This window comes from Vicugna pacos, chromosome 11 (assembly GCF_048564905.1).
Source record: "Vicugna pacos chromosome 11, VicPac4, whole genome shotgun sequence".
NCBI classification, from domain to species: Eukaryota; Metazoa; Chordata; class Mammalia; order Artiodactyla; family Camelidae; genus Vicugna; species Vicugna pacos.
Window position 1 is genome coordinate 77158412 of NC_132997.1, and position 27491 is coordinate 77185902.

General features: G+C 56.9%; 2 protein-coding genes across 5 annotated transcripts; one reads left to right on the forward strand and one right to left on the reverse strand.

Moving 5' to 3' along the window:
• The first annotated feature begins 1004 nt into the window (after nucleotides 1-1004).
• On the forward strand, nucleotides 1005-9162 carry LZTS2 (leucine zipper tumor suppressor 2). The gene is made up of 5 exons (XM_072971776.1): nucleotides 1005-1075; nucleotides 4372-4821; nucleotides 5450-6097; nucleotides 6655-6912; nucleotides 7829-9162. Exons 2-5 carry the CDS (start codon nucleotides 4414-4416, stop codon nucleotides 8510-8512), a joined length of 1998 nt encoding a protein of 665 aa, XP_072827877.1. The 5' UTR covers nucleotides 1005-1075; nucleotides 4372-4413; the 3' UTR covers nucleotides 8513-9162.
• On the reverse strand, nucleotides 9004-26983 carry PDZD7 (PDZ domain containing 7). Of its 4 annotated transcripts, none has more exons than XM_072971774.1 (17): nucleotides 26502-26983; nucleotides 25433-25820; nucleotides 22269-22409; nucleotides 21805-21979; nucleotides 21092-21268; nucleotides 20798-20837; nucleotides 19449-19509; nucleotides 18644-19051; nucleotides 17949-18146; nucleotides 16331-16381; nucleotides 15572-15747; nucleotides 12457-12548; nucleotides 12241-12332; nucleotides 12033-12104; nucleotides 10971-11576; nucleotides 10573-10673; nucleotides 9004-10155 (listed from the first exon to the last, which is right to left on the reverse strand). In XM_072971774.1, exons 2-17 carry the CDS (start codon nucleotides 25653-25655, stop codon nucleotides 9943-9945), a joined length of 2826 nt encoding a protein of 941 aa, XP_072827875.1. In that variant the 5' UTR covers nucleotides 25656-25820; nucleotides 26502-26983; the 3' UTR covers nucleotides 9004-9942. The 4 variants fall into 4 exon arrangements, with proteins under 4 accessions (XP_072827875.1, XP_072827874.1, XP_072827873.1 ...); XM_072971773.1 differs by having other exon boundaries at nucleotides 17949-18050; nucleotides 20690-20837; nucleotides 26502-26982; XM_072971772.1 differs by having other exon boundaries at nucleotides 20690-20837; nucleotides 26502-26982.
• Between the last annotated feature and the right edge of the window lie 508 nt (nucleotides 26984-27491).

Below are 27491 nucleotides of genomic sequence, written 5' to 3' on the forward strand. Positions count from 1 at the left end.
TCCCCTCAATCCCAGAGTGGGCCTATCTCCCTCTGGTAGAAGGGAGGACGGCCCCCCTCCCCCCAGGGAACGAAGGAGTGGGCAGTGGCCCTCGGCCTCCCTCCCTGCCCCACCCCCTACCCCTACACACACGCTGAGTCCAGCTGCTGCCTGAGCTTCTGGGCAGGCTGCCAGAAAGGGGAGGAGTCTCCTGGTGCCCCAGGAGGCTGGGATCCTGGCAAGGACAGAAGAGGGGGTCTCTACAAGGGGAGGGGCTCAGTCTGTTCTTGTGAGGCAGAGGATCTAGGGTGACCCTGAGGGTGGCTGGGCTATGTTTCCCTTTCCAGGGAAAAAGAAAGAAAAACAACCCTTTCCATAGAGCTAAAAATAGAGCTGAGAGCCGGCCAGGGCTGTGGCCTGGAAGGGGGGGATGCTCCTTCCTGGGGCAGAGGAGTTCTGGCAGGCCTTAGCCCTGGGGGGCGGGGTTAGGGGGCAGGAGGCTGTCCTTGCCCAGGGGTGCAGGCATCAGCTGACCTGACTGGGTCACAGAGACCCTTACAGGGAAGTCTGTGTGATAGATGTTTGTGAAATACGAGGTGTATGTGTAAGTTGTCTCTGTGACTAAGATTGTCAGTGTGTTAAAGATGCTTAGGAGACTATTGTGACTGCGTGCGAAGAACTGTGAGCTGTGGAAGCCTGTGCACAACCAGGCGTGTGACACCGAGCATGTCTCTGTGCGTGAGTTGGCCTGAGAGATTTTGGAAAGAACGGACGTGAAACCTTATGATGGACGAGACTGTGTGATTGTGGCTGTGTGAGACTGAATGTGGGAAAAGTCATGTGGGTGTTAAGACTGTGTTGTTTGCAAGAAGGTGAGAATATCTGTGACCTTGAGAAGACGGTGGAATGTTGCCGGCTGTAAGCCTAACTGTAGGTTAGGCCTGTAGGTTTGGAACAGCTCACCCCAGTGACTTTTGGAGGGGGGGCCCAGGGAGTACTTCTCTCCAAGCAATGACCTCTCTTAGCAGATGACTCGAAGGGAAGACTGGGGAGCATAAAGCCGCGCTCGGGGAAGGCCTGGGCTCTCTGGGGAAAGGTATAGTGCTGGGGAATCGGGTAGGGGCCTCCAAGGTTGAGGGTGACTGGGTGTGTTCTCCGAATGGGCCGCCAGGTGGCGCCACTTCCGCAAATCCAACCGTGCCTCCAACCCTTTGCGGGTGGGGCAGGCATCCACCAAACCTCGGCCCCCGACTTGTGCTGGGGCGCGAGGCCCAGAGTGAGGAGGAGGCAGCCGACCCTCGGCCTCCACCTCTGGACTCCGAAGCTGGGGAGTCGGGGAGTTTGTCTGGGAGGAGGGGGGCACGCATCGACTAGAGGAGCGGAGGGGGAAGGGCGGCCGCCGCGGCGCCGGGCTCTTTGTGCTCGAACAATGACCAGCTGCCGCTGGCCCCGGGGCCCGGGTAAGGGTAGAGGGTGACCTGCCGCCGCCGCCTAGTCCTGAGCCGACCGAGCCCCCAGACACACAGCCACTACTCCTCGGAAGGAAGGATCCCGAGTCGCGCAGCGCAGCCCTTGCGTGTACCCCGCCGGACACGCGTGACGCGCGGTGCCTGCGCGTGTCGGCGCCCCGGGGGCGGGGTCGCCCTTCGGACCTTCCCTCGCGCTGCACCGCCCACTCTGGCCGGGCGGGGGCCGGGCCTGGCCGGGCTGGGGGCGCCGCGGAGGCGGGGCCGGGCCGGGCCGGGCCGCTCCGAGTGGCCGCGCGCGGGCTGGAGCCGGGCGGCGCGCCTGTGGAGCGCCGGGGGCGGCCCGGGGCTGAGCATGGAGCAGCGCGGCGGAGGTGAGGGGGGGTGGGCCGGCTCTGGGAGGCAACCTGGGGGCGCCCCCAACTTCTGCGCGGCGGAGGTCCCGTGGGAAGGCGGCATTCCAAAGCTGCCCCCACTTTATGGGAGCGGCGGGGTCGGGGGGGAGGGGGGCTCCGAAGGGCGGGTTGGGGGGCTCCCGGCTTCCTGTCTCGGAATGGGAACTCGTGATCCCAGACTTGATCCCGTGGGATGGTCGTTGGAGTTTAGTGAGGGGGAGACTTTCCCCAACTCTTCTGCTCCCAAACAGGTCTGTGGGAGCTCAGACCTTGGCCAGACTTTCCTTGGGCCCTGGCTGGACCCAGCCCGCAGCTGCCCTCAGCCCACTGAGCTGGGTACTGTGTGCTGTGCCCGACCGGCTTCTAAAGGATGTTGGGGAGAACGAGGGGTTCCCTTCTCATAGCCACAAACGCATTTCTCAAAATGGAGCCTCCACTTGCCCCTCCTTCTCTCTCGGGCTCCAAGAGCGGGAGCCGGGCTGGCTGGGCCTGGCTTTCCAGACGCCTGGCGCTGGCTCCCTCGGTGTCTGGCTCTTAAGGACCAGCTTGATGTGTTTTCTGGGTTGAGGGGCCCCTGGTTCCATGGAGTGCAGGGACCCGGGCTCACTGGGTCCCCTGACCCTGGGGCCTCTCCAAGTCTTTGTCTCTTGTCTTTTGGGGCCTCTGTCTCTCTGTCTCCTCCCCTCAGTGTCCACTTTCTCTGTGCTCCCTGAACTGGGGAAATGCAGAGAGAGATGCCAGCCTCGGCGGCCCCCTAAGAAGCCCCTTCCCACTGTTTTCTCCATGGCCTGGAGTGGTCTGGGAGAAGATGGGGGTGTCCATTTGCCTTGTTGAGGGGGACTCAGGCCCTGCCCTTGCTCGGTGGACACCAGTCACCCCCCATCGCCATCTCCCAGCTCCTCCTCCCTTAGTCTGGACACCTCCCTTGTTCTTCAGGTCTTTTGACTCGTGTAGTGAGGTAGGGGGTGGACTTAATGGAACACAGGCAAGAAAGGGGGGGAGCAGATCAAGCAAAGGAGTCAGATAATGTGTGTCTCTCCTCTCCCCACACTCCAGTGAGTGATAGAAACCAGACTCCCACTCACCTAGTTGGCCCTGCATGCCGCCTAGTCTCTCACCCTCTCACACATGCTCCTGTGTACATACACTCCTCTGTACACACTTGTGCACACTCATTTCCTGCTCACACACTTGTATAAGATACATAAACTCATGTGTCTATGAATGGACATCTATCCAAACATATTCTCTCATATAGTCACACTCACACCACAAATTCACTTACTTTGTATGCATTTGTAACTTCACATACTAAAAGACACACCCTGTTTACACACACAGTATTGTAAGATACGCACGTATGAGGTCACATATATATACATGTGAATATGAATATACTCATACATCTGTCCAAACATACACACACACTCATTCATGATGTTTTCACACACATTTTCACATACACAGTTCTTCTTCATGCTCTTGTGCACACAGTCGCACACACACAAATAAGTACATGCACACACTCCTACTCCTACGCACGCAATTCTCTGTCCACTTCTTGGCCCCTGCTCTGCATGATGACTTCAGCAGATGCCTGAGCCCTGGTCTTCAGCCTCAGGACTAGGGAGGGAGTTCCGGGTGGAGACTTGCTGTCCTCTTCCAGGAAGGAGCAGGGCCTGGGGAGGTGGAGCCCTCCTCCCTGGGCTGCAGGGAAGTGAGGTCTTGGAGCAGCTGCCAGAGGTGATGGTAGGGCTTCTACCGGCATCCCCTTGGGGTTACTCTGGGGAATATCTAAAGCTGGAAGTTTTCCTAGAGGTTGGCAGAGCCTGTGCAGGCTTCTTTAGATCTGATTGATTGGGTGTGGTGAGGCTAGGAGTAGTCATGGAAACAAGCATGAGCCTGCATCCACCTCTGGGAGGCAGGAGACCCCAGAGGGCACCTGTGAGCTCCCTAAGAGCTCTGGGTTTCTTGTTTGGCCAGCTCCAGCCTTGCCACCTCTCTGTCTGGGAGAAACTGAGGCCTGGCTGGGGGAAACTGGGCACTGCTCAGCCTTGGCTCTTTGTTCCCTAATTACCATCTGAGTTGCTGACTGCACCCCCGAGGTTGCCCAAACTGCCTCTAATGAGGCCACCTGTCTCAGGGGACGAGGGAACCATGCTGGGAGCTGGTAGAGAGGGCTCCCTTCTTGAGTCCCAGCCTCTGTGGGGGATGCAGGTTTGGACTGGGGCCTGGGCCCCTGCTGCCAAGGGCCCTGCGTAACCACTAGGCCTCCCATCCCCTCATAATCCCTGCTCAGTCGACTCTGTCCTCAGTTCTGTTCAGACCAGACTTAGACAGCGGTCTGGGGCCCAGGGAGAATTGAAGTTCTTGCCGGTGCTCGGAGGGAGAGCCTTGGGACGGTCCAGGGCATGTAACTGATGTCAGGGGGCTGTCTGACCTGGGACGAAGAGCCAGGAAAGGGACTCACGGCCTTATTTAGGGAGGGAGGTCAAAGTGAAGAGACTCTGACACCACTGCCCTGCTCACAGGTTTCCCTGGAGGCCCTCGGCGAGGCCTGCGCCTCTGCTGCCATGGCCATTGTGCAGACACTGCCGGTGCCACTCGAGCCCGCTCCTGAGGCCACCACTGCCCCACAAGCTCCAGTCATGGGCAGCGTGAGCAGCCTCATCTCGGGCCGGCCCTGCCCCGGGGGGCCGGCTCCTCCCCGCCACCACGGCCCCCCTGGGCCTACCTTCTTCCGCCAGCAGGATGGGCTGCTGCGAAGTGGCTATGAGGCACAGGAGCCGCTCTGCCCAGCTGTGCCTCCCAGGAAGGCTGTCCCTGGCACCAGCTTTACCTACGTCAACGAGGACTTCCGGACAGAGTCACCCCCCAGCCCAAGCAGTGACATTGAAGATGCCCGAGAGCAGCGGGCACGCAATGCCCATCTCCGAGGCCCCCCACCCAAGCTCATCCCTGTCTCTGGAAAGCTGGAGAAGGTGAGGACCAGCCACTCCTTTGGAGCCTGGGTGGAATCAGGGATCCCCTGGAGAAGCTGAAATTTGGAGGCCTATTTAGAGGAAAAAGTGTGGGCTCCAGATTCACAAGACCTGGGTTTTCATTCCGCCCCTACCTCATTCTGGTTGTATGATCCCAGGGAAGTAATTTAACCTTTCTCAGCCTCAGTTTCTATATCTATAAAATGGAGGTAATAGTTCAACTCTCATAGGATTGTTGTGAGAATTAAATTGAATAATGTGTGTAAAGTGTTTAGCCTAGTACCTGACATGTAATCTGTATTCAATAAATGTTAGCTGCCTGGAAATACTGTTATTATACAACAACTATGTATTTAACTTTGAGCAAGGCCCGTAACTCTGCTGAGCCTTCATTTCCTCATCTGTAACATGGGGATAGTGATATTTTGCTTGTTGGACTGTTGTAATGATTAGAGAGGAACTTCTTAAACTGCTTGACAAAGCTGACCCTCAGAAGGCCCTCAGCCAGTGGTAGCGATTGTTATTAATCTATGGGTTTGGGGGCCCCAGATGGGAGGGCAGGGAGTGTGATAAAGGCTTTGAAAGATTGGGCAGCTCATCCCCCATGTCACATGGCACCTCATTTCAGAACATGGAGAAAATCCTGATCCGCCCAACAGCCTTCAAGCCAGTGCTGCCCAAACCTCGAGGGGCACCATCCCTACCTAGCTTCCTGGGTCCTCGGGCTGCTGGACTGTCGGGGAGCCAAGGCAGCCTAACACAGCTGTTTGGGGGCCCTGCCTCCTCCTCCTCTTCCTCCTCCTCCTCGGCAGCCGACAAACCTCTGACGCTGAGTGGCTGGGCCAGCGGCTGCCCGTCGGGGACGCTATCCGACTCCGGCCGAAACTCACTGTCCAGCTTGCCTACTTACAGCACCGGGGGTGCAGAGCCGGCCACTAGCTCCCCAGGCGGGCACCTGCCCTCCCATGGCCCTGGGAGGGGGGCACTGCCTGGGCCAGCCCGAGGGGCCCCTGCTGGGCCCTCCCACTCTGACAGCGGTCGATCGTCCTCCAGCAAGAGCACAGGCTCCCTGGGGGGCCGCGTGGCTGGGGGGCTCTTGGGCAGCGGTCCCCGGGCCTCCCCTGACAGCAGTTCCTGTGGGGAACGCTCCCCACCCCCTCCCCCACCCCCTCCCCCCCCTTCGGATGAGGCCCTGCTGCACTGTGTCCTCGAAGGAAAGCTCCGAGACCGGGAGGCAGAGCTGCAGCAGCTGCGGGACGGTCTGGACGAGAATGAGGTGACCATGTGCTAGGTGTGGTCAGCGACAGTGACGGGGGTGGCATGGCAGGACATCCACAGGTGCTGGGAATACAGGGAGCATAGTGTCTGTGCTGAGAGGCAGGTGTTGGGCAGTTGCACTGTGACCCCATCCCCACCCTACCTGTCTGGCTTAACCTGTAGATTTGTTAACCCAGCACCGCCACTTACTGTCTTTCAGACTTGAGCAAGTTACTTAATTGTACTGAGCCTCAGTTTTCCTCATCTGTATTTCTGGCCTCAGGGTTATCATGCGGATTAAGTAAGGCAAAGGGTGTAAAGTGCTTAGACTGACATAATGCCAGGCACCTAGGAAGTGCCACGTAAGTGCTTGCTCTTCTTACTGCTGTTGTTTCTCTTTTCATAAAAGCAGCTGTTACTATTGCTGTCATAATCATTATCACTGTTGAATGGAATCCACTCTCCCTGAGCCCAGGACAGGGCCGCCAGGGCAGTCGGTGACTGGGGAGCTGGGGGCGGCCAGGGCTCAAGGTTTGGGGGAGCCGCGGGGACCCAGGCCTGCCCTCTCCCCTGCAGGTGTATGAGGAACGGCAGCGGCACTGGCAGCGCGAGCGCGAGGCCCTGCGAGAGGACGGTGTGGCCCAGGCGCAGCGGGCACAGCGGGCCCAACAGCTGCTGCAGCTTCAGGTGTTCCAGCTTCAGCAGGAGAAGCGGCAGCTGCAGGACGACTTTGCGCAGCTGCTGCAGGAACGTGAGCAGCTGGAGCGGCGCTGCGCCACCTTTGAGCGGGAGCAGCGGGAGCTCGGGCCTCGACTCGAGGAGACCAAGTGGGAGGTGGGCCAGACCAGGATGGGCGGGAGCAGGGGCTGTTGGGGGGCAAGCCCTGGAAAGAGGGGCCCAGCCACACCCCCTCGGCCTGTCACCCCTAGAGGGCCCCCCTTCCTCACCTTTGTGTCACCCCCTCTGACCTCCCTCTCTGGGTGTAGGGGTCTCCTCATTGGTCCTCTAAATGTTCACGTAGCCAGTGGCGTCCCCATCTACTGCCTTCCCGTCGATAAGACTGAGAATGTAGTGCTTGCTACTCTATTCTAAGCATGTTACACAGAGTGTATCATCTGGTCCTCATAATAACCCTGGGGAGTGGGTACTGTTAACATCCTCATTTTAGAGATGAGGAAGGTGAGACCCAAAAAAGTTGGAGCCAAAAATCACACCTAGTCAGTGACTGACCCACGGCTGACCCATTCCTGCTGGCAGAGAGTGATGAGGCCAAGGCACAGCGGGCAGCAGTCGGGGTCATGGGCAGCCTGAGGGCCTAGGTGGAGCGGCTCTAGGTGGGGCTATAGCAGAAGCAATGGAGGGGCGAGGAGCAGCAGGACACACCAAGCTGAGATCTGAACCGAGGCAGTCTGGCTCCAATGTCTCTACTTTTCACCAAGATACTGTAGTGCCTCTTAACTGGAAATTGAGGCACAGCCTGCAAAACTGGCCACCAACCAGTCCATAGGGCTCTGGTGCTTCATGGTGATTTAAAGACACCAGCTTTGAAGGAAAAAGATCTGGGTTTATATTCCACTTTAGCCACTTAATAGCTGTATGACCTTGGATGTGTCACTAGGCTTGTCTCAGTATCTCCTTCTGTAAAATGGATGTAATGATCAAACCTCTCCCCAAATGCCCAGCATGATGTCAGGGCCTGACCCTGGGAGAACCCTTCTCACCATCCTTCCCAATTCTCTCCCATCCCCAGGTGTGCCAGAAGTCAGGTGAGATTTCCCTACTGAAGCAGCAACTGAAGGAGTCTCAAGCAGAGCTGGTGCAGAAGGGCAGTGAGCTGGTGGCGCTGCGAGTGGCGCTTCGGGAGGCTCGGGCAGCGCTGCGGGTCAGTGAGGGCCGGGCACGGGGCCTCCAGGAGGCTGCCCGAACTCGGGAGCTGGAGCTGGAGGCCTGTTCTCAGGAGCTGCAGCGGCACCGCCAGGAGGCCGAGCGGCTGCGGGAGAAAGCTGGGCAGTTGGACACTGAGGCAGCCGGTCTCCGGGAACCTCCTGTGCCACCTGCCACTGCTGACCCATTCCTCCTGGCAGAGAGTGATGAGGCCAAGGCACAGCGGGCGGCAGCTGGGGTGGGGGGCAGCCTGCGGGCCCAGGTGGAGCGGCTCCGGGCGGAGCTACAGCGGGAGCGACGGAGGGGCGAGGAGCAGCGGGACAGCTTCGAAGGGGAGCGGCTGGCCTGGCAGGCGGAGAAGGAGCAGGTGATCCGCTACCAGAAGCAGCTGCAGCACAACTACATCCAGATGTACCGTCGCAACCGGCAGCTGGAGCAGGAGCTTCAACAGCTCAGCCTGGAGCTGGAGGCCCGGGAACTCGCTGACCTGGGTCTGGCAGAGCCGGCTCCCTGCATCTGCCTGGAGGAGATCACTGCCACCGAAATCTAGGGCCTTGGCATCCAGCTCTGTGCTCTACTGAATGGGGGCAGTGGCCTCAGGTCCACTGAGGGCTCCAGAGCTGCTCGTCCCTTGGGATCCAGGCCTCTGGGCCTCTGCCAAGGACTCAGGGCTGCCCTATGACTTAGATGAGCAAGATCAGACTCCCTGAAGGTCCCCATGTTCACTGTCACGGAGAGGCTCCTACTCACTCGACCTATTTCACTCCCAGCTGCTGCCATTGCCACTCTGCCAACCCCATTCACCCCAGGCGCTGGCCAGCCTACCCAGCTAGGGGGCTGGGGAAAAAAAGGGGCTCCCTCATCTCCACACTTCTCCCTACCCCAAAGCCAGAGAGAGCCAGACAGCGCCAGCTGTTCCAGATGTGCCTGCCCCCACCCTGTCCATGTTGGGGAAGGGGCTGGGACTGGGGTATGACCCCCAGGTTCCAGCTCTGCAGCCTCTCTCCTGGGGTGAGGAGGCTGTAGTCAGACCAAAGGAAGAACTCAGAAATGTCTCGTTTATTTGTGTTTGTGACCAAGTGGCCCCTTCCCACACCCGGGTTTATGGCCTCGTTTTCACTTGTATAGTTTTCACATTGTAAATTTCTTGTACAAACCCAAAGACAAAATTAAAAAATCTTGTTTTTAAAAAAAGATGAATGTGCTGGATCAAGATTATGGGAACTTGTGTGACCCTTCACACCCTCTTTATTTGCTGGCTATACCCCTACCCCTCGTAGAGATCTTAAGGGGAGAAAAGGTGTTGGGGGAAGGATAAATCCAGTAGAAAGTCTGAGGTCCTAGTGGACCACAACATAATGGTCTCTTGGAGTTTGAGAAACTAGAAAAGCCTCCCATACTGTCCCTTGTACTGCTTGGAGCTTGGGGCTTGGGGTTGGGTGCAGTGACCCCTTGAGGGCCCCATCTGAGAGTCCCTGTCCCTCACTGCTTGGGGGAATCAGGAGAAAGTGCACACCAATCTCAAGCTCCAGACCTTGGGTTTCTCCACCCTGTTCCTGTCTTGGGAGGTTGGGGGCAGTGGGTGGGTGTCACAGGCTGACCAGTAGCACCTTGTCCTTGACACCAAGTTTATCTGGAATGGGCAGAGCCTTAGTGACAACTGGGGAGGGAGAAAGGTGGGGGCAGGGGATCTGAGCCACCAGTGTGGAGCTTGAGGAGTAGGCAAGGCAAGCAGGAGTGGGAGGTTCCTGAGTCCTGAGGAGGTTAGTAAAGGATGGCAGGAGGATTCTCTGGGGTGAGTGGGAAGAGTTAAGGAATAGCTAGGAAGAGCCTGGGATTAGAATCAGGAGGACTGGAGAGGACTGGGCTAGGGGTCAGCTGGAGAAGTCTGGCAGTGGGAGGGCTCTGGGTATGGGTGGGAAGGGCATTAGTGGGAGGTTCTGGGAGCCAGTGGGAGGTTACTGGAGTACCACCAAGGGGTCAGCGTGCTGGGGAATGGTCAGCAGGAAGCTGCTGATCAGTGAGGTTTGAGGCAGGGTGTAAGGGTAGTGGCTCGGGCCTGGGGACCCTGACCACAAGCTCCATGGGCTCCTGAGCCTTGTTGCGGTAAGCCCGGCGGATAGTGTCTACTGCCCGCTGGTGGGTCACCTGCTCCAGGCTCTCTCCATCCACGGCCACAAGCTCGAAGCCAGCCTGGGATGGTGGGGGTAGGAGAATCACAGTCCTCCCTCCTCAGGTCACCCCCACCCCATCAGCCAACCTCTCACCTCCACCAGCTAGGACACTCCTCCCTATCTGGGTGGAAGGGATGGACAATGGGACTTTTGTGCCTGGAGCTGTTGGGGGCAGGGTGGGGCCCAGACAATGGCCCTTTGTCCCTTGGGGCTAGGGGTGGAACAGGACGGACTGCCCTCAGGCCCAGGCTGGCATGAGGGGACAGATTTTTCCCCTAGGCTTGCTCCTCCTGCAGGCCTGACCCCCCTGCTCCCAAGCCTCCTCCCACCACCTGGTCTAAACATGTCTGGCTGGAAGATGAGCATGTTCCAGCCCTGCCCCCAGCCAGAATTCAGCTCTGGGCCTAGGGAGTGGGCCCGGGTGCCCTTTACCCACCTGAAGGGCCCCACTGAGGAAGGCGGCACCCCCAGGAAAGATCTTTTCTATCTTCACCATGGGCTGCACCTTGGACTCAATGCCCCCAGAAATGCTGATGCCTAATAAGAGGGAGAAACACTGGGATAGAGTGCGGTGTTCACACCTCTAAAACCCAAAGCTCTCAAGAGTCCCAAATAGAGGGCCCCTGACTTCTCCCAAAGCCCCAGATTCTATTACTACTCCAACCTCAACTTACTCAAGATCCCAAACTTCCCAAATCTAGACCCTTCCCACTATACCTCAACACCCAGATTCTTTTCCTAGTCCCAGGTCCCCTAGTTATACCCCAAAATCAGGCCCACCAACCTCACCACACCCAAGAGCCCCCTGCCAGGCCCAGTTCCACCCAGACTCACCCAAGGACTGTTTCATCTTGGACAGCGTGACGGTCCTCAGCTCCCCACTAGGGGCCTTCGTGGCTGCCTTCTCGGCTGTCCCCGCAGTTCCATTCTCAGAGGGCCCTTGCCTGCCCCCTGCCTTGGCCACATGCCCATCCACAGGTCGTGGCAGAGGGGGCCTGGCTTTCCGAGGCTTGTGGCAGCGCCCGTTGGCCATGCTGGGAGTGGAGGCAGGTGCCGGGGATGGGGAACGCCTGCGTCCAAGGGACTTGCCTCTGCCCCGGCTGCGGCTGCGGCTGCGGCTGCGGCTGCGGCTCTGGCTTGGGCCCTGGCTCCAGCTCTGCTGAGGGTCCTCGAGGGTCAAGGGTTCTGTCAGCAGCCAGTTGGGCCTCGGGGGCCGGGGAGCAGTGGGGGGTGGCTGGGGAGGGGGTGTGCAGGCGCTTCGGTGTGGGGCAAAAGCATCTACTGGCACATCTTGGAGAGGGGGGGCGCCTTTATGAGGGTGGCGGGGGGCAGAGGCACCCAGGGAGACCTGGAGGCCTCCCAGCCGCTCCCTCAGCTCCCCATCGTCTTCCTCCTCCGAGAAGCCGTTTGCAGGAAGCAGGTAGAAGCCTCCACGACTGTCTGGGGAAGAGGGCCAAGGTCAGGCCGCCCTCAGGCCCAGGCTGGCAGGAGCTGGCGTGGGGCGGCCGGGCCTGGGCCTGCTCAGGGCGTGAGGGATGCTGCCCAGCTCTATCGCTGTGGTGTTTTAATACTCTCTATTGTAAAAGTTAAAGTTTTATTTTAGCATGGCTAAGAAAAAAATATAACTCCCACACCAAACTGGTAATTTCTCAGAGATTACTGAGACTAGATTTAAAAAGCAAGTGGGTTTAAAACCAATTATTAAGTAAATAATAGTACAGATGGTGAGTGGACATGATAAAAATGGTGCTGGTAGACGAGGGCTTTCCTTCAGGGAACCACACGTACCTCTGAAGCCATGACACCCAACGTGGGGACAGGGATGGAAGGCCCATCCTCCCTTCCCCAATCCCCCTGCGGCATGCCCCCTCCCAGGGCTCTGGGACTCTGACTGACCAGGCACAGGGGTGATGAGGTGACGCTTAGGCGGTGTGTCCTGGCGGGCTGGTCGCAAGGCAGGAGGCCGTCCTGCTTGGAGAAGAGAATGGGTCAGGGACAAGGCTCCCTGATGGGCACAGCTGAAGGGGCTCAGGCAATCTCTGCCCCTCCCCACTGGCAGGCCCCACCTGGGGCTCAGGATCCACAGCCCCGCCTGGCAGCTGACCTGTGCGGCTCTTGAGGGCCTCAAAAGCCTCCAGCTCCACAGGCATCACCATGCTGTCGAAGCGGCCCAGGTCCGTGGGAGCCACCACACTCCTGGGGGAGGGCAAGAGATAGAGGGTGGCAGGGCTCGGTTCTGGAGGTGCCTGGAGGGGCTTCAGCCCTGGGGAGGTTGGGAGAGGTATCAGGGGTCTCCTTCCTACCCCTAAGACCTCCTCACCTGATGTCCCTCAGCAGCAGCAGCTTTGCAGGCTTGTCCAGAATGGCCAGCAGGGGCCTCACCAGGTCCTCCACACCGCCCTCATGCACGTACTGCGGAGAGAGGCACCACCGGTCAGATAGGAGCGGGGACTGCCAGAGCTGGGTGAGGGGGAGTGCCTGGGTGCAGAGGGGCCCCCATGCTTAGGAAAGGTTCTCCCCAACCCAGGCTGTCTTCAGGATGGTCTTATCTTGGTGACTGGGTAGAAGCTTTCAATAATAATAACAGAGCTGTAACAGCAACAACAGCAACAGCTGTGGGCCTTTTTCTAGGCCTTTTACCTGTGGTCTCTCATTTAACACCCTGAAAGATGACAGCAACTACCCCCATTTTACAGATGAGGGAACTGAGGCTCAGAGAGAAGGACTTTGCCCAAGGCCACACAGATAAGGAAGTGTGAAGAGGGATTGGAACCTGAGAAATCTGGCCCTTGCCTGCTCTGGTACCGGAAAAGGATATGCAGGGAGTGGACTCTCCTCCCCGCCCCCACCTCCCAGGCAGAAGGAAGGAATTTGAGCCAAATGCTAGGCTGTGCGCCTGGCTGTCCCAGCTTGTGTCTGCACACAGACCCACAAATTAGGCATTGTTCAAGTCTGCAATGGGGACCTTGGGGAAGGGGTGGCCCTATAGAAAGCCTCTCCGGTCCGTCCCCAGAGTGGTGGAGGCCTTTCTGCCTGGCACTGCCCGGATGCCACCAGCCACACCCCACCGACAAACTGGCAAACTGAACACTGGGAACCACCCTACTTGGACAGCACACTGCCCCCTGGTGCCGTGAAGGAGACAGTACTGATTCTGGGACACACACCAAGCATCCCGGGTGGGTGGGCATGGACACAGAGAAACAGCACACCCTGGTGGCCAGACTGAGACATTCATAAATATCTATAAATAAATATAATATAAACTGTGTGTGGTCCAAAACCACACACAAAGTTACAGGAACTCACACAAACACATATGGACAACACACCCCCTTTTGCCTAGAGAGAGATACACATAATTGTACAGAACCAGTCACATATGTGTACACACTTCATGTCCATAAACCTGTGGTCAGCATTTATTAAGTGCCAGGTCTTGTTCTGGGCAGAGGGGGCAAAACAAAAAGCCACATGGCCCAATAAACTACAAACTACTGGCGATAGGGCAAAGGGAGTCTCAGAGAAGGGTGAGAAGATCAGAGTAGGCTTCATGGAGGTGGTGGCATTTACACTAACTCTTGAGGATACATGCAGGGAACAGCATGAAAGCTGAAAGGAAAGTGCTCCAAGGGTGATGTGGAATATCAGGTCATTAGAAGTTTAACTTGACTATGGGGTACATGAAAGGCCTCCATGTAGGCTGTGCGGGCTGTGACTACAACGTGCATACTGCCCCTACAGTTGTGTGATTCGTAATCTCTATAAACCTAGGCTATATGTTACACCAGGGGAAGATGATGATGCGATGTGGTGACCATGGAAAAGCAGAGGTTAGTTGGTTGGGGAGTCAAAGCAGGGAGGGCCTTGAACACGAGGATAAGCATAAGAGGCAGCAAAGGGGGCTTGGAGAGTGACCAGAGGAGTGGTTTATAATGCCTGGTCTGGCAGCTGTGGGGAGATGGCTCAGAAAGAGAGGGGAGGCCTGGGGTTCAGGGCCACACATCCAAGTCACTAGGGGAGCTTTACTAATCTTTCCAGCCAGGGTCCACCCTTAGGATCTGATCTCTTGGTGTGGGTGGGGCTTGGGTCAGGTTTGGGTGGTATGCTGTGGGGCATGGCTTGGGCAGGGTGAGAGGAGCAGAAGGATGAGAGAAAAGAGCTGGCCAGAGGAACAGATGCAGAGCCCCACCTAGTGGCTAGATCCCAGAGCCGCAGGCTCACGGAGGCTGGTACACACTGCCCCACTTAGCACTCAGAGCTGGGCGTGACACTTAACTGAGTTTAGCCCAAAGGCCCTTAGCGGCCCCTCAGCATGCACCCCCATATGCAGCTTTGCTGTGAACCAGGTCTTAGTAAAAGGATGCAAGAATTACTACGCCTCAGTCTCCAGGTTACACACACACAGATACAACCATACAGTTAAAGCAACACAAACCCAAGTACCCCATGGATATACAAATGAACATGTCACACAAACACAACTGCACCCTGTCCAAGGTGAGGGAGTGGGGGAACCACAAACGATTTCCTGAAACTTTTCCTCTTGTCCTCATACACAGGCTCACTTGTGCACTGACGCACATGCATCACAGGGAATTCATCTTAGGATACCCTCCGGGGGATTCTTGAGACAGAGGGATAGGAGAGGGCCTTCCAGTACTCCTGGAGGGGGTGACCTATGCCTCCTGAAGCCTCCTGAAAATTCAGGCTGCAAAAAATGCCTTCAGATCTATCCTTTCCCCAACACTGAGGCCCTCTGCTTCTGTCTGAAGTGGAAGGGAACAGCAAATAACAGTGAAGGTGTTAGGGGAGGCCTGGAGTGTGTGGGGCGACAAAAGATTACTTACTTGGGGAACGGAAGAGGGGGCCTGGCATGAGGCCGGGCCTGTTGGCTGACCCAGGATTGGTATGTGCTCTTTGGGTTTTAGAGGGCACATACCAATCCTGGCATGGACTTAGGGAAGGCTGGGGTTTAGAAGAGACCAGGGCAGGTGACTACAGGGACTCACATCCCAGACTCATTACTTGTCTGGCTCTTTCTCTCCTCAGTTTAAATATCACCTCCTCAGGGAGGTCCTCCCAGACCACACCAACTAATTTGTGTCTCTTGGGTTATCTTCTCATGTTCCTTTTCTCCACAGCACTTCACATGACTTGTCACTATGGGTGTTTAGGTTCTAGTTACTGTCTATTTCTCCTTCCTGGCTGTGAGCTCAGTGTGTGTGTGTGTGTGTGTGTGTGCGCGCGCGCGTACATGCACGCGTGCACGCATGAGCAAGTGTGGATGTGACCAAGGTGACTTCTGCTTTTACTGACAACTGGCCTCACAGCATTGAGCCCAGATACTGGTCAACAGATAGTGGCCTGAATGAATGAGGGACTGGGTGACTGAGTGACCATGTGCCCGCGCTGGTGGTAGGCTGGAGGCTCACCCGGGAACAGTGGCGGGTGACCGCCAGCACCTCGTCGTCAGTCAGCAGCCTTCGGGCCAGGTCCTGAATCAGAGGCTGGCGGCTTTCCCAGGCTTGTACCCGCTCATCCACACTGGGAAGCTGGCTAGAGGGGCTCCCAGACCTGGCAGAAAGCAGGGCCTGGCCCCTCTCCCAGTCTGCAGGGCAGGAGCAAAGAGGTATGATGAAGGAGCCAGGAGCTATCAAGAGAGGAGGCTGTGGCTCCTCTCAGTGGAGCCAGACCCCCAGGTGCCCCTGCTGGAATCCCAGCCTAGTCCAGATGCTCCCCACCATGGCCTCCCACAGCAATCTTCCCATGATTGGAGTGCCAATCCAGGCCCCTCAGCCCGCAAACACAGACCCCTATCCCAGTCTGTTCCTTAACAGAGTCCTAGCCCATTGCCCCCTTGGCCGGCTCTGAACATGTACCTGTCATACTAGTCTCTTCCCCACTGGAGTTCTAGTAAGGCTCTGTCCCTCATCACCCCAAAATCTGTCTTTAGGAGTCCCAGCTCAAGCTCCCAGTCCTCAAAAATGAACCCCAATATCTGTCTGCTTACCCTATCTTTCCTAGTAAGCTTAGTCCAATCTTTCAGGTGCCCCCATTATGTACCTCCCCATCTGTCTGATTCCTCATGCTTGGCCCCAGCTGAATTTAGCTCAAAGCCCCTTAGCTACTACCCCTGATGTGTAGCCCATCTGCAGCTCTACTGTAAACCAGGCCTTGGTAGAGGGACTTACCGCGTCTCAGTCTCCAGGTGACAAACTTCTGCACAGGTCCCACTCCCCCTGCTATGAAGAAGAAAGAGGTTCAGCTTCAGGCCCTGGTCCCCAGTCTGAAAATAGCGGTTAGGGGGCTCAGGACTGGCTGGATCACTGGCTGGAATGAAGGTGATGAGACTGGGAAGCACAAAGCGAGGATATTGAGGAGGGTCTTGAAGGCCAAGCTCAGGCCAGAGACTTGGCTCATAGGCAATGGGGGGTCAGTGAAGGTTTTGAATAAAGAGAGGGTGCAGTCTTGCTCTGCTTATGGAGGTTCATTTGGGAGCAAATAAAAGAGGGAAGAACCCCAAGGGCAAATCTTGGGGGAGCACATACCTTCCGGGGACAAAGGGAAAAAGAGGAATCTTTGAAGGAGAGAGAGGAGTGGCCAGAGAAGTGGGAGGAGAACCAGAAGAGAGCAGGGCCCTGGGGTCTGTGGAAAGAGAGATGAGTTTAGGGAGGGGGCTGGCCGGTCCTGATTTGAAGGGATTGTCTCTGATGGGACTGTCACCTTGAGACCTCTGGAAGGGGCAAGGCCCAGCGCATCCTCTGGTTGTTTTTGTCTACCCAGCATCCACTCACCCTTCTGGAAACAGCACCCTGATTTCACCTGGGGACACCCCCGCCCCAATTCTCAGTCCCTGTACTCTAGGGTGGATATGTGATCTAAGCTGGCTGATAAAAGAACTCTCTTTCCCACATCACAAGTGATGTGTTGGGAACATGATCCCAGCTGGGCCAATGAGAGCTTGAGACTTTAGCTGAAACTATTAAAAGAGACACACCTTCCCCTGGGTTGCTAAGCAACAGTGGTCTTTTTATCTCTAAGTGGCAAAGCCAGTAATAATGAAGCCAATCCAGGGGAAAGAGGAACCAAAAGATGAAGGGGGCAGATGTCTGATGAGATTATTTAAATCTTTAGACCCAGCTTAAATCAGTACCTGAGCCAAGAAGTGCCTTTTAAAGCTAGTTTGAGTTGAGTTCCTGTCCCAGGTAACCCCAGGAGTCTCATCTCATCCCACTTTTGGTCCAGTCTCTGAACCTCACCAGACTGATGAGAGGCTCTCTGTAAGGGTCCTTAGGAAGGCCTCAACATGAGTGAAGCCTGCCTAGGCCCTTCTGCCTGAGTCCTAATCTAGAAATGGCTTTGCTCAAGATGGTTCTAGAACTGGGTGGGGCCTGTGGGGAGCTCTGGCCAGGGAGGGTGAAGCCAAATGCTCTAGGAAAGGAGTGTCCTGCCTCCCCTCAGCACCAAGAGCACAGGGATCTGACCCAAGGTATTTTCATCTGTGCTGTGACACATCAGTTTTCCCCTCTGTAAAATGGGAAGATAAGGTAGTATAACAAGGACCACTACATTTTCTGTGCACCTTCTTTGTGTCAAATAATGTACCAAGTGATTAACATACATTAGCTCACTTATTCTTTATTATTCCTAAAGAAGTAGGTATTACTACTCCCATTTTATTCATGAGGCTTGCAGGGTGAAGTGATGGCTCACAGCTGGTAAGAGGCAGTGTGGGATTTAAGCTCAGAGCTGCTGGATGCAAAGTGGATTTTCCCTCTGTCCTCCGGGTCTGACTGGTCCAGGGCTTACCTTTCTCCAGGTCCAGGCGGGGGCGGGGCTTGGTGGGGCTCCCGCTGTCCAGCGTCCAGGCCTCTCTGCGCCCATCCCCTGCCAGGCGCCCCTGCCGCCCTCCTTTGAAGAAGAGGTTCATCAGGGTCTTGGAGCGCTGCAGGGCCCCCTTATCCCCAGGGGACCCCGACTTCTCCTTCCTCCGTTGCTTCTTCTCCTCTGCAGACACGAGGGAGCACCCGGGGGGCTGGAGGGGTGGGCAAAAGGGAAGGACGAGGGGCAGGGGTGTGGGGACAGGCAGAGAGAAAGCAGAGAGAAGGAAGCATAGGGGGCACACAGGATCTGCAGCCGAGTGGGGAGTTAGGGATGAGGATGGGGGGCCGCGTTCCTCTTCCAACTTTCCACCCCTTCCTGCCCCAGCTACAAGCTCTGCGAGGAGTATGTGTGTAGACAGGCCTGGGAACTCCAGGATGGAGGGTCTGGGTTAGGGGCTGATTTGGGGCCCAGAGCTGACTGGAGCTGGGACTGGGATGGAGGGTAGGTTTGAGGCTCAGGACTAGTTTAAAATGGAACCCAGTGCAGGGTCTGACTGTATTCTGGGGTTGGGGCTGGAGCAAAGCCTGGAGCAAAGGAAGGTTTGGGCCCAGGACAGGGTGCAAGACAGGTTTTGGACCTGGAGCTTTGGAGACAGCAGCAGCCACCCGTCCCCCACGTACCCCATAAGGTCAGGTGGCTCTGTGAGCGTGTGATGAGGGGCCGGGGTCGGCTGAGGGCCAGTAGCAGAGCAGTTTTGGGGGACTCAGAGTGTGCAGAGTTCAGGCGGCGGGTAGGCAGGGGGCCGTCAGAGCGGATGGCTGTGTCCCTGAGGATGACTGTGGGCCGCACGCTGCACCAGGTCTCCACACGGCCTCCCACGTCGGGCTCGGTCTGCATGGCTGTGTCTGCCCGCCCCCAGCCTGGGCCCTGGCTGCCTGGCCTCTCAGGCCCTGGGCAGACATCCATGCGGTCCAAGGGCAGGGAGCCTGAGCCCTCGGCAGAGCTGTAGGGGGCACTGGAGGCGAATGAGGAGACGCTGGAGCTGCTCTCAGAGGCGGGGGACAGCTGCTGCAGCACCCCGTTGTTCACTGCAGGCAGTGGGGAAGGCAGGGGCATCTCAGGGGTATGGCTGGGTTGCTTTGGAGCCCTGCCAGGGTTGCAGACTACCCATGGGCTTGGGAGGAGCGGAGCGCTGGGCAGCAGCAATGTTGGAATCACAAGGTCTAGGGAACCAGCTGCTCAGCAGTCCTGCCACTGACTTGTTGAGAGACTTTAAGCAAGTCACTTCTCGTCCATTCAGCCCTGGGACTCCAGACCCCAGGAGAGCCTGGAATGGAACCTGCAACTTCTCAAGAGGGGAGCTCAGAAGTGGCTCTGGGCATGTGAAAGTCCCAAAGAGATCTTGGTGGCCCTGCCCACTTACTCTCCCAGCCCCACCCTGAGGCTTCAGCTCTTTCCCTCCAAACTTAGGGCCCAGCTACTTACGTCGGTCCAGCCAACAGTACTCAGAAACCATCTCCTTGTAGGCAGGATACCGGCCAGTCTCCTGAGGAGGGTGGGCACGGGAGGGCACAGGGGAGTGGGTGAGAAAGGAGGGTAAGAACGGTGGCATGATGGGACAGGAGTCAACTTTTCAACCCCATGACTCTCCTCTAAGTTCATCAGGGTCTAGCCACATGGGCTGCTTCCTTTCTGAATGTGCCAAGTTCCTCTACACTTCAAGGCCTTTGCACTTGTTCCTTCTGCTTGGATTCTCTTCCTTCATCTCATGACCAGCCCCTTCTCCCTCTTAAGGTAGAACTTCCTCAGAGCTAAAAGGTCCTGAAACCTGAGCTAAAAGGGCCTTCCCAAATTACCCCACCTCCCCCTCTATTAATTTCCTTATAGCAGTTGTCACAATCTGCACGCATCTAGTTGGTCTGTCTCCCTCCAGTAGCAGAGACCTTGTCTGTCTTGTTCACCGTCATAGCTCCAGTATCAGGTATAGTGGCCGTTATGTAGTAGGTACTCAAAAATATTGAATGAATGAATGAATGGGAGCAGAGTGGGAGAGAGAAGGAGTGTTTGGGATAATTTGAGAGAAAGGAAAGGGAGAAATGGGATGTGGGAGAGGCTGGGGGTATGGCGAGGAGGCATGGAAGGGTGAGATGGATGAAGACTTAGAAGGGAGAAGAGTGGGCCAGAGGCCAGATTTGGGCCCTAGGGAAGAGTGAGACATCACCAACTCTGGGAGCCAGGGTGAGAAGGACCCGATCCTTAGGCCAGTGTGAAACCCACATGAATAATGAATCCAGGCGCCTCCACTGAAATCCAATCTCTGGCTCCAGCCCAGCTCTCCCTGCCCTGTGCCCTGAGGATGCCCACCACCCAGGTCCTGCCCAAAGCCACAGTTTTCAACCCACCCTTCTGAGCTGGACATTCTTTCAATCCTAGACCTCCACCACTCATATGAAGAGGCAATGGCCCGAGCATCTGGGGGGCAGGGATGGAACCAGGTCTTACTACTGACCAGCTGAGTAATTGCTTGTGATTTCTGAGTTACGTTGCATCTCTGAGCCTCAGTTTCTTCTTCTGTGAAATAGGGATGAGAACAATGCCTGCCCTACCTCTCACATGGCTGTGGAAAGTCATAAGTTGCAGAGCCATGGGCAACATTAAGTGCTAGGGTGGTCTGGGAAGTCCTTCCTATAGTCTGGCTTCCCCCTGTCTCCCACAGTCCTGCCCACCTTGATGGTCAACATGATGTGTGTTTGGCCCTTCAGCACCTCTACGGCCTGGCTGTGGCTGATGTCGTCAAACCTGACACCATTGGCCGCCAGGACCTGGTCCCCCACCTTGATGCCGTTCTCCTCGGCCAGTCCACCGTGATCCACCCTGGGGTCAGACAAGAGGCAGTCTGATAGGTCACCTTGCCTGCCCTCCCTCACCCCATTCCAGACTCTTCACTTGGATATGGGGATGCCCAGTCAAACTCCTTGACTCTCCTCCTGGTGACCCCAGCCTCTCTGTCCACATCCCACTGCTGACCTAGGTCATGCGGACATGTCTTTGGCCAGAACTCACTTGCTGACCCATCCCCAGGTCCCAGCCCAGCCCGACCCATTTTCATACTCTGCCCCAGTACTCACTTGGACACATAGATGCCCAGGCCAAACTCCTTGCCCCCGCGGATGTTGAAGCCCAGGCAGAAGTCGTCAGAGGTCGTGTAGAGGTGGACGATGCGCCGCACGCCATCCTCTGAGCTGCTGTCGGACAGTGTTGAGCTGCACTTTTCCACGACCAGCCGTCGATTGACCACATCCACCCTGGACGACAGCACAGGGCTCTCAGCCTGGGCCACCATCCACTGCCATCCACCCGTCTCCTCCCAGGAGCCAAGACAACAGGTGGGGCTGCCTTTGGGGACACTTAGGCCTGAGATCTTCAGTGGGACATAGATTTCATCAAATCAGGGAAACCATGCAAATCTCTTTTTATTGAGCAGCTCCAACTGCCAGGCCCCATTTGGAATCCTCCCCGAGCCCCTGGGGAGAGGCAGGCGCTGTATGATTCCCCAGGTTCATCGCTGCAGCAGCAGCACAGGGGAAGGGCCACTGGGGTCTAGGACGGCAGGGTGTTGGGAGGAGGGCTGGGGGAAAGACACAGCCCTTTCTCATTTCAGGGTCAGACCTTGGGACTCCTGTGTTTCCAGTGCCAGGGGCTGGGGAAACGGAAGCTATAATAGCCAGGCCCTGGGCTGAGACCTGTGCCCTTGGCCTCTCCCTCACGGCTCGGGGTGGTGGTGCTGGGGTGGGGAACAGGGGGTGGGGAGTAGGGTGAGAGGGAGGCTAGGCCTGCTCACCACGTGGTCTTCTCCTTGGAGAATTTGATGCCCGGCACACGGCCCATGCGCCTCACCATCATATGCAGGCGGCTGCTGCCTGTCAGCACCTTCACGGCACTGCCCATCGTGGTGCTCTCCAGGCTCAGTCCGTTCACCTCCGTGATCTTGTCCCCCACACACAGGCCAGCCCGCTCTGCACCAGAGGAGGGAGGTGGCTGACGTGGGAGAAGTCCCCCAGTTCGAGGCTGAGCCTCCCCCATCAGACCGGGCTCCCTGAGGTGAAACTTCTTCCATGAGATTGGGATTCTCAGGTAGGGTCTGAATATTCTCCATCAGACTAGGGACCTTCTATTGCCCCATTAGATCAGGCCATCCAAAGCTGAGGGTCCTTTCCTCCCACCCCTGACAACAGCATCTCTGCACTCCACCGAGGTAGGGGTCACATCCTAAGCCAGAACCTCACCCTTGGGGGCCCCGCTCACCTGCACTGCTCCCCTCCTCCACTTTGCTGACGAAGATGCCCAGGCCGTGCTCAGAGCCTCCCCGCACACTGAACCCCAGCCTCCCGGCTGGACTCTTCTCCACTCGGACTGCATGGATGATGTCGCTTTCGTCACTGTTGGCTGTCGGGGTGGGGACATAGGCATGACTCCCCTGCCCATTCTGGGCACAGAGGACCCCTGGGCTCCTCAATTTGGGGCCTGCAAAGGCTGGGTTGCTGAGCACAGGCACCCAAGACCCTAAATGAGTGGGGAGGCAGGTAGCTTCTGAGTCCTTTCTGAGTGATTTTGAGCCCATAGCCAGCTGATTCTATCTGCACAGGTATCAGGACCTTCTCAGCCCAGCCAAGGAATCTTTTGCTCTCCCGCCCTCCAGCCCTCTTTCTCCTCCATCCCTCCCTGGGGCCTCCCTAGGGCCCTGGGCCAGAGAGATGTCAAATCTGGGGTTTTGAGCCTAGGAACTTGGGGCCTCTGAGGATGGAACCGTCTCTACCTCCACTGCTCTAGCCCGGCCACCAGACATCCCTTTAGGCACTCAGCAGCCTCTTCACTATCTTTCTGCTTCCACTCCTGCCTCCTTTAATCCACTCTCTACACAGAGTCAGCTTTCATACTAGATCATGTCTTTCCTACGGTTAAAAACTTCAGTGCCTGTCCCTGCTTCCAGAACGAACTCCACATTCCTACCATGCCCAGTAAGGGCCCTCCCTGGGCTTCCCTCTGCCCACCTCTCTACCCTCAGCTCTGGTCGGCCTCCCTGGCCTCATGACCTCCCTCCTGTTCCTCTCACAGGTCAGCCCTTACAGTGTTCCCTCTGCTTGCGATGCTTTTGCCCAGACCATGCCTGCTCCCAGTTCCTCCTGGCTCAGACACCGCTTCTCAGAGAAGCCTTCCTAGACAACCCTACGTAAGAGTCTCTTCCCCCTCCTTCCAGATCGTCTCTGTTAGAACCGTTCTCAAAGCGAGCTCTCTAGACCAGTAGCATCAGGAGCACCTAGAAACTTATTAAAAATGTGAATTTGGGGGTTTTACTACAGACCCATTAAATCAGACACTCTGGGTGTAGGGCCCAGCAATCTGTCTTTTGACAGGCAAATCTGATGTATTCTGAAGTCTGAGGACCACTACTCTATCATATCATCCAAAATAGTACCATCAAGATTCTTGCCATCCTTTCTCATTAGTTGTTTATTTGTGTATTATTTATTCTCTCTCTCCTTTCACCAGACTGTAAGCTCAATCACGGCAGGGAGTTAGTCATTCTTTTTCACAGATGCATCCCCAGTGTGTTGCACAGGGCTTGATATTTGCTAAGTCTTTTTACAATAAATGAAGTAATAAGCAGAATAATGAATAAATGAGTGAGCTGGGAGAGTGAGGAGAGATGGCTGGTTGGGATTAAAGATAATGCCGCTTCTCTGGGATCCACTGAGTCTGAGGAGCTGGTGGGAATTCTTGTGGGTGATGAGCAGTGTCCCGCTTCCCACTGTGTCTCCGTTATCAGTTACTTTAGGCCTCTGGAATGGTCTAAACAACAACATGGGGAAGGGACTCCAGGCTGTGGTGAGTTGGGAGATGTTTGTGCTCAGGCAGAGGGGACAGTTCTAAGCTCAGAGACTCCCAGCCTAGACAGGCTAGGGGCCAGCTGGTCAGAGCAACGCCCCAGTCCTTCCATTGCTAGGGAATGCTACTCCCTGGCTGCTCTGGGGCACTGCGAGAGGCAGAGGGAAAGAGAACTCAGGAACTTCTGGAAGAGGATCTTTAGAGGAACAGTACAGAGCCCCTGCATCATAACTGTAGCTGGGCGTGGTGTAAGTGGGTGTATGAGGGGGAGGTATGGCCTAGTTCTTTTAATACAATGGGATTTACAAGGGCAGTGCTGCAGTGCCCCAGCCCTCCCTGTCTCCTAGCTTTTAGTCTGGGAACTTCTGCTCCATGACCAGAATGGCAATGGTGACTGTCAGAAGCACCCTGTTGCTCACCTGAGGGTGAGGCCAAATGTGGTGGAAGATGGGGGTGAGCGTGCTGGGCCACTGGGGCAGGAAAGCCTGCTCCCTGACCAACAGGCTCCACCCCTGCCCTGGGGCCTGGGTAGGGGAACAGAGGTACCCAGCTGGGTCAGAGAGGAGGAGCAGGGTGTGAAAAGTTCAATCTGGGATCCAGCCAGGGGAGCTCTGCTGGCTGAGACAGAGGAGGGGAGCTGGAGATATTTATCTGGCCTGCCTGCAGAAAGCCCAGGCTGAGGCGGCCCCCACTCCCTGCTGGCATTCAAGGTCCTGCCTTGATCACCAGCTTTTTGTCGCCTCACATCTGTCACTGCAGCCAGGTTGTCACCATGCTCCACGCTTTCCACTTTAAACCTTTGTCTGTGATCTATCCACCCCACCACCAGCTGCTTTTATTGCTCTGTCTCTAAGCCCTGCTACACTGTAAATTTCTGGAAGGTGAAAATTGAGCCTTATTTCTCTGTAGGTCCCCCACAGGACCTAACGAGGGCTGGTATAGAATAGGTGTGAAATGAAAGGTCATTAAGCAACTATGTAAGATTAGGTGTCTCCCTACTCCAGAGCCCAGACCTGAGGCTTCCTCCCGACCCTCGACCCTCTTCTCTTTCTCTTTGGAACATCTTCCACTCTACTTCTCTTTCCATCCTCTGCTCCTGAAGTCTAATTCTCTCTACCCAGCTGGGCACTGACTCCTCACAGCCCTGCAGAGCTGGGTGCACAATGGGCTGGTTGATGAAGAATGTCCTTCTCCATCCTGCCCCAACCCCCAAACCCCCCAAAGTCACACACAAATGGGTTTGGAGAAAGGAAGAGTCCGTCGGAGGGAGGGCCCATTTCAATGCCTCCTCTTGCTCATTTGAAGGCTAGCATACTACACACCCCTTCCCTGCCTCCAGGCCAGGATATCCCACCTCTGACCTCTCCACAATCCTGGACCCTAAAGGACTGGCCTGAAGATGAGAGAAGACTAGATGAGAAAGAGTCTAGGGATTACCAGAGGCCATCTCCTCCCACATCCCTAAGACTCGCGCGTCTCTTGAGCTCCCTCACCCATATTGGCTCTGCCTCCTCCTCCTTAGTGCTGGCTGTCCCCTACCTCCACCCGCAGTCCCCAGCCCAGTGGCGGGGCCCCGCCCTCACCTTCGATGGGGGAGTTGATGAGGATGACGCGGCCCATGGGCGATGAGGCTCGAATTCCGCGGCGGGGCCCATTCAGCAGCCGCTGTTGCTTCCTCAGCAGGTATCGCGTTGCCGAGCCCGACTCGCTGCCCAGGTGGCCTCGGGAGGAGAGGGAGCTCAGAGAGCCGGAGTTCAGGTCTCCGAGGCCCAGTGGGTCGAAGCCTACTGCGAAACCATGCGCCATGGTGGCTAGACTGGGGCGGCGCCCTATAGGTCCAGAAGGAACCTGCTAGCCCTTGAGAGGAGGGTCCCGCATGCCCCCAGCTCCATCAGCATTCTGTGCAGACAGGGTTCTCAGGGACCGGGATCCCCCCACCTCCGCTGCTTCTCAGGAGTGTGTGCTCCAGACCTGCGCAGGGAGAGCAGGCATTGGGGGACGGGTGTGAATGCTGCTCCTGCTGCCCCCCAGAACTTCCACCCTTCCCTCTGGTTTGAGCAGTCTGCCTCCCATGCCTTGGCCCCTCTCCTCTCCTACCCCAGGCCAGAGAACTGCCCAGTTCAGGCACCATCATGGACTTTTGGAGCCGTTTATACAAGCAGGCAGGTGGGAACCTCTCTTTCATCCCTAGTTAGTTTCTGCTGTCAGCTGAGTCATCTATTCCGGTAGGTCCCCAGTCTTCAGTAGAGGTTGACAGAGTGGAGATGGGATTATTTCAGGTCCTAGGGCTTCAAGCAGTGTGACACAAATTTGGGCCAGGACAGTTCACTGTACCACCTCTCCTCTGTCTGTGGGTAGGCCAGCCCCAGGGGTTCAGGCCTCGAGAGGACTCAGAACCTGAGACAGCTGCGGCCAAGGGCCTCAAAGATTCCCTGGCCCCCAGAGATCCCCAGGTCCCAGGCTGCCCTCCTCTCTGTTCCCTCTCCCCTTCCGTCTAAAGAGGTGTGTGAACCTCTTCCAGCCTTGGGGGAAGGACCTGCTGACAAGAGCTCCACAACATCCGACGAAAACCTGGACCAAGACCCCAAGAGCAGCTCCGGGATCCAGAACGCAGCACCCTAACCCCGGCCCTGTCCTCCTGGGTCCCCTCACCTGCTCGCCTGTCCGCCGCCGCCGGTCTCGCCAGCCCGCGGGCGCGAGCAACAGTCGCAGCAAGGGGATCCCCGCCCACGCCCCCGCGGAGGCTGCAGGAATGGGGCTGGCCTGCGCAGCCCGGGCTCCCATTGGCTGGGAGGGCTGCCAGTTACTCCCCTACCACCTCCTTTGGGTGCCCGGGACAGGCGTTCGTAACCTGGGCTGGGGCCGCTGGGCTCTACCAGATCCAATTCGAGTTCCGATGTCCCAACTCGCCCCGCGAACTTAGGGCTTGGGTCTCAGCTCGCCCCTCTCCCGTTACCGGTTCAGTACAGGGGAGCCCGAAAAAGCGTCTTCTCCAGGCCTCCAGGGCTCATGGAATCGCCAACCCTCTGCGGTCATCCCTGAGGCCTCAGTGAGGGAATGCCACTGGGCAGAGCAGGAAGAGCGCCCGCGGTGTGCAGGAGAGTGGGCTGGCGCCTGGGTGTGCGGCACGCATGCTCTGTATGGTGACTAAGTGAGTTGGGGCGGGGCGGGGAGGAGGCTAAGCGGGGCTTTCTTCACATGCATCCTCTCAAGTCAGAAAGTGTCTCTCTGGCCAATCAGTTATGGGACGGACACAAGGTGGGCAACTGGTCTCAGGACACTAGGAGGAGGAAGAGTCTTTTTGATCCACTTATTTGATGCAGACAGAGATACCTTGAGCCTTCTGCCCCTTCACATCCAGGGCAGGGACTGGGGCTAGAGTCTGTGATGCAGGAGTAGGGATTGGGGGCGTAAGGGAACTGGGGACTCAGTGGAGCTAGAGGTTACAGAGAGGGGTAAGGAAGGGACTGGAGGTGGGGAGGAATGGGCTGGGGACACAGAAGGGCAAAATCAGATTGTGAAGGGGTGCAAATGCCGAGGTGCCGCGAGAGAAGCTTGGGGGAACCGGGGTAAGGAACCCAGGGGACCAAGTAGGCAGAGGCCACTGCCAAGGCAGCCATCAAGTAAACAAGTAATCCGAGT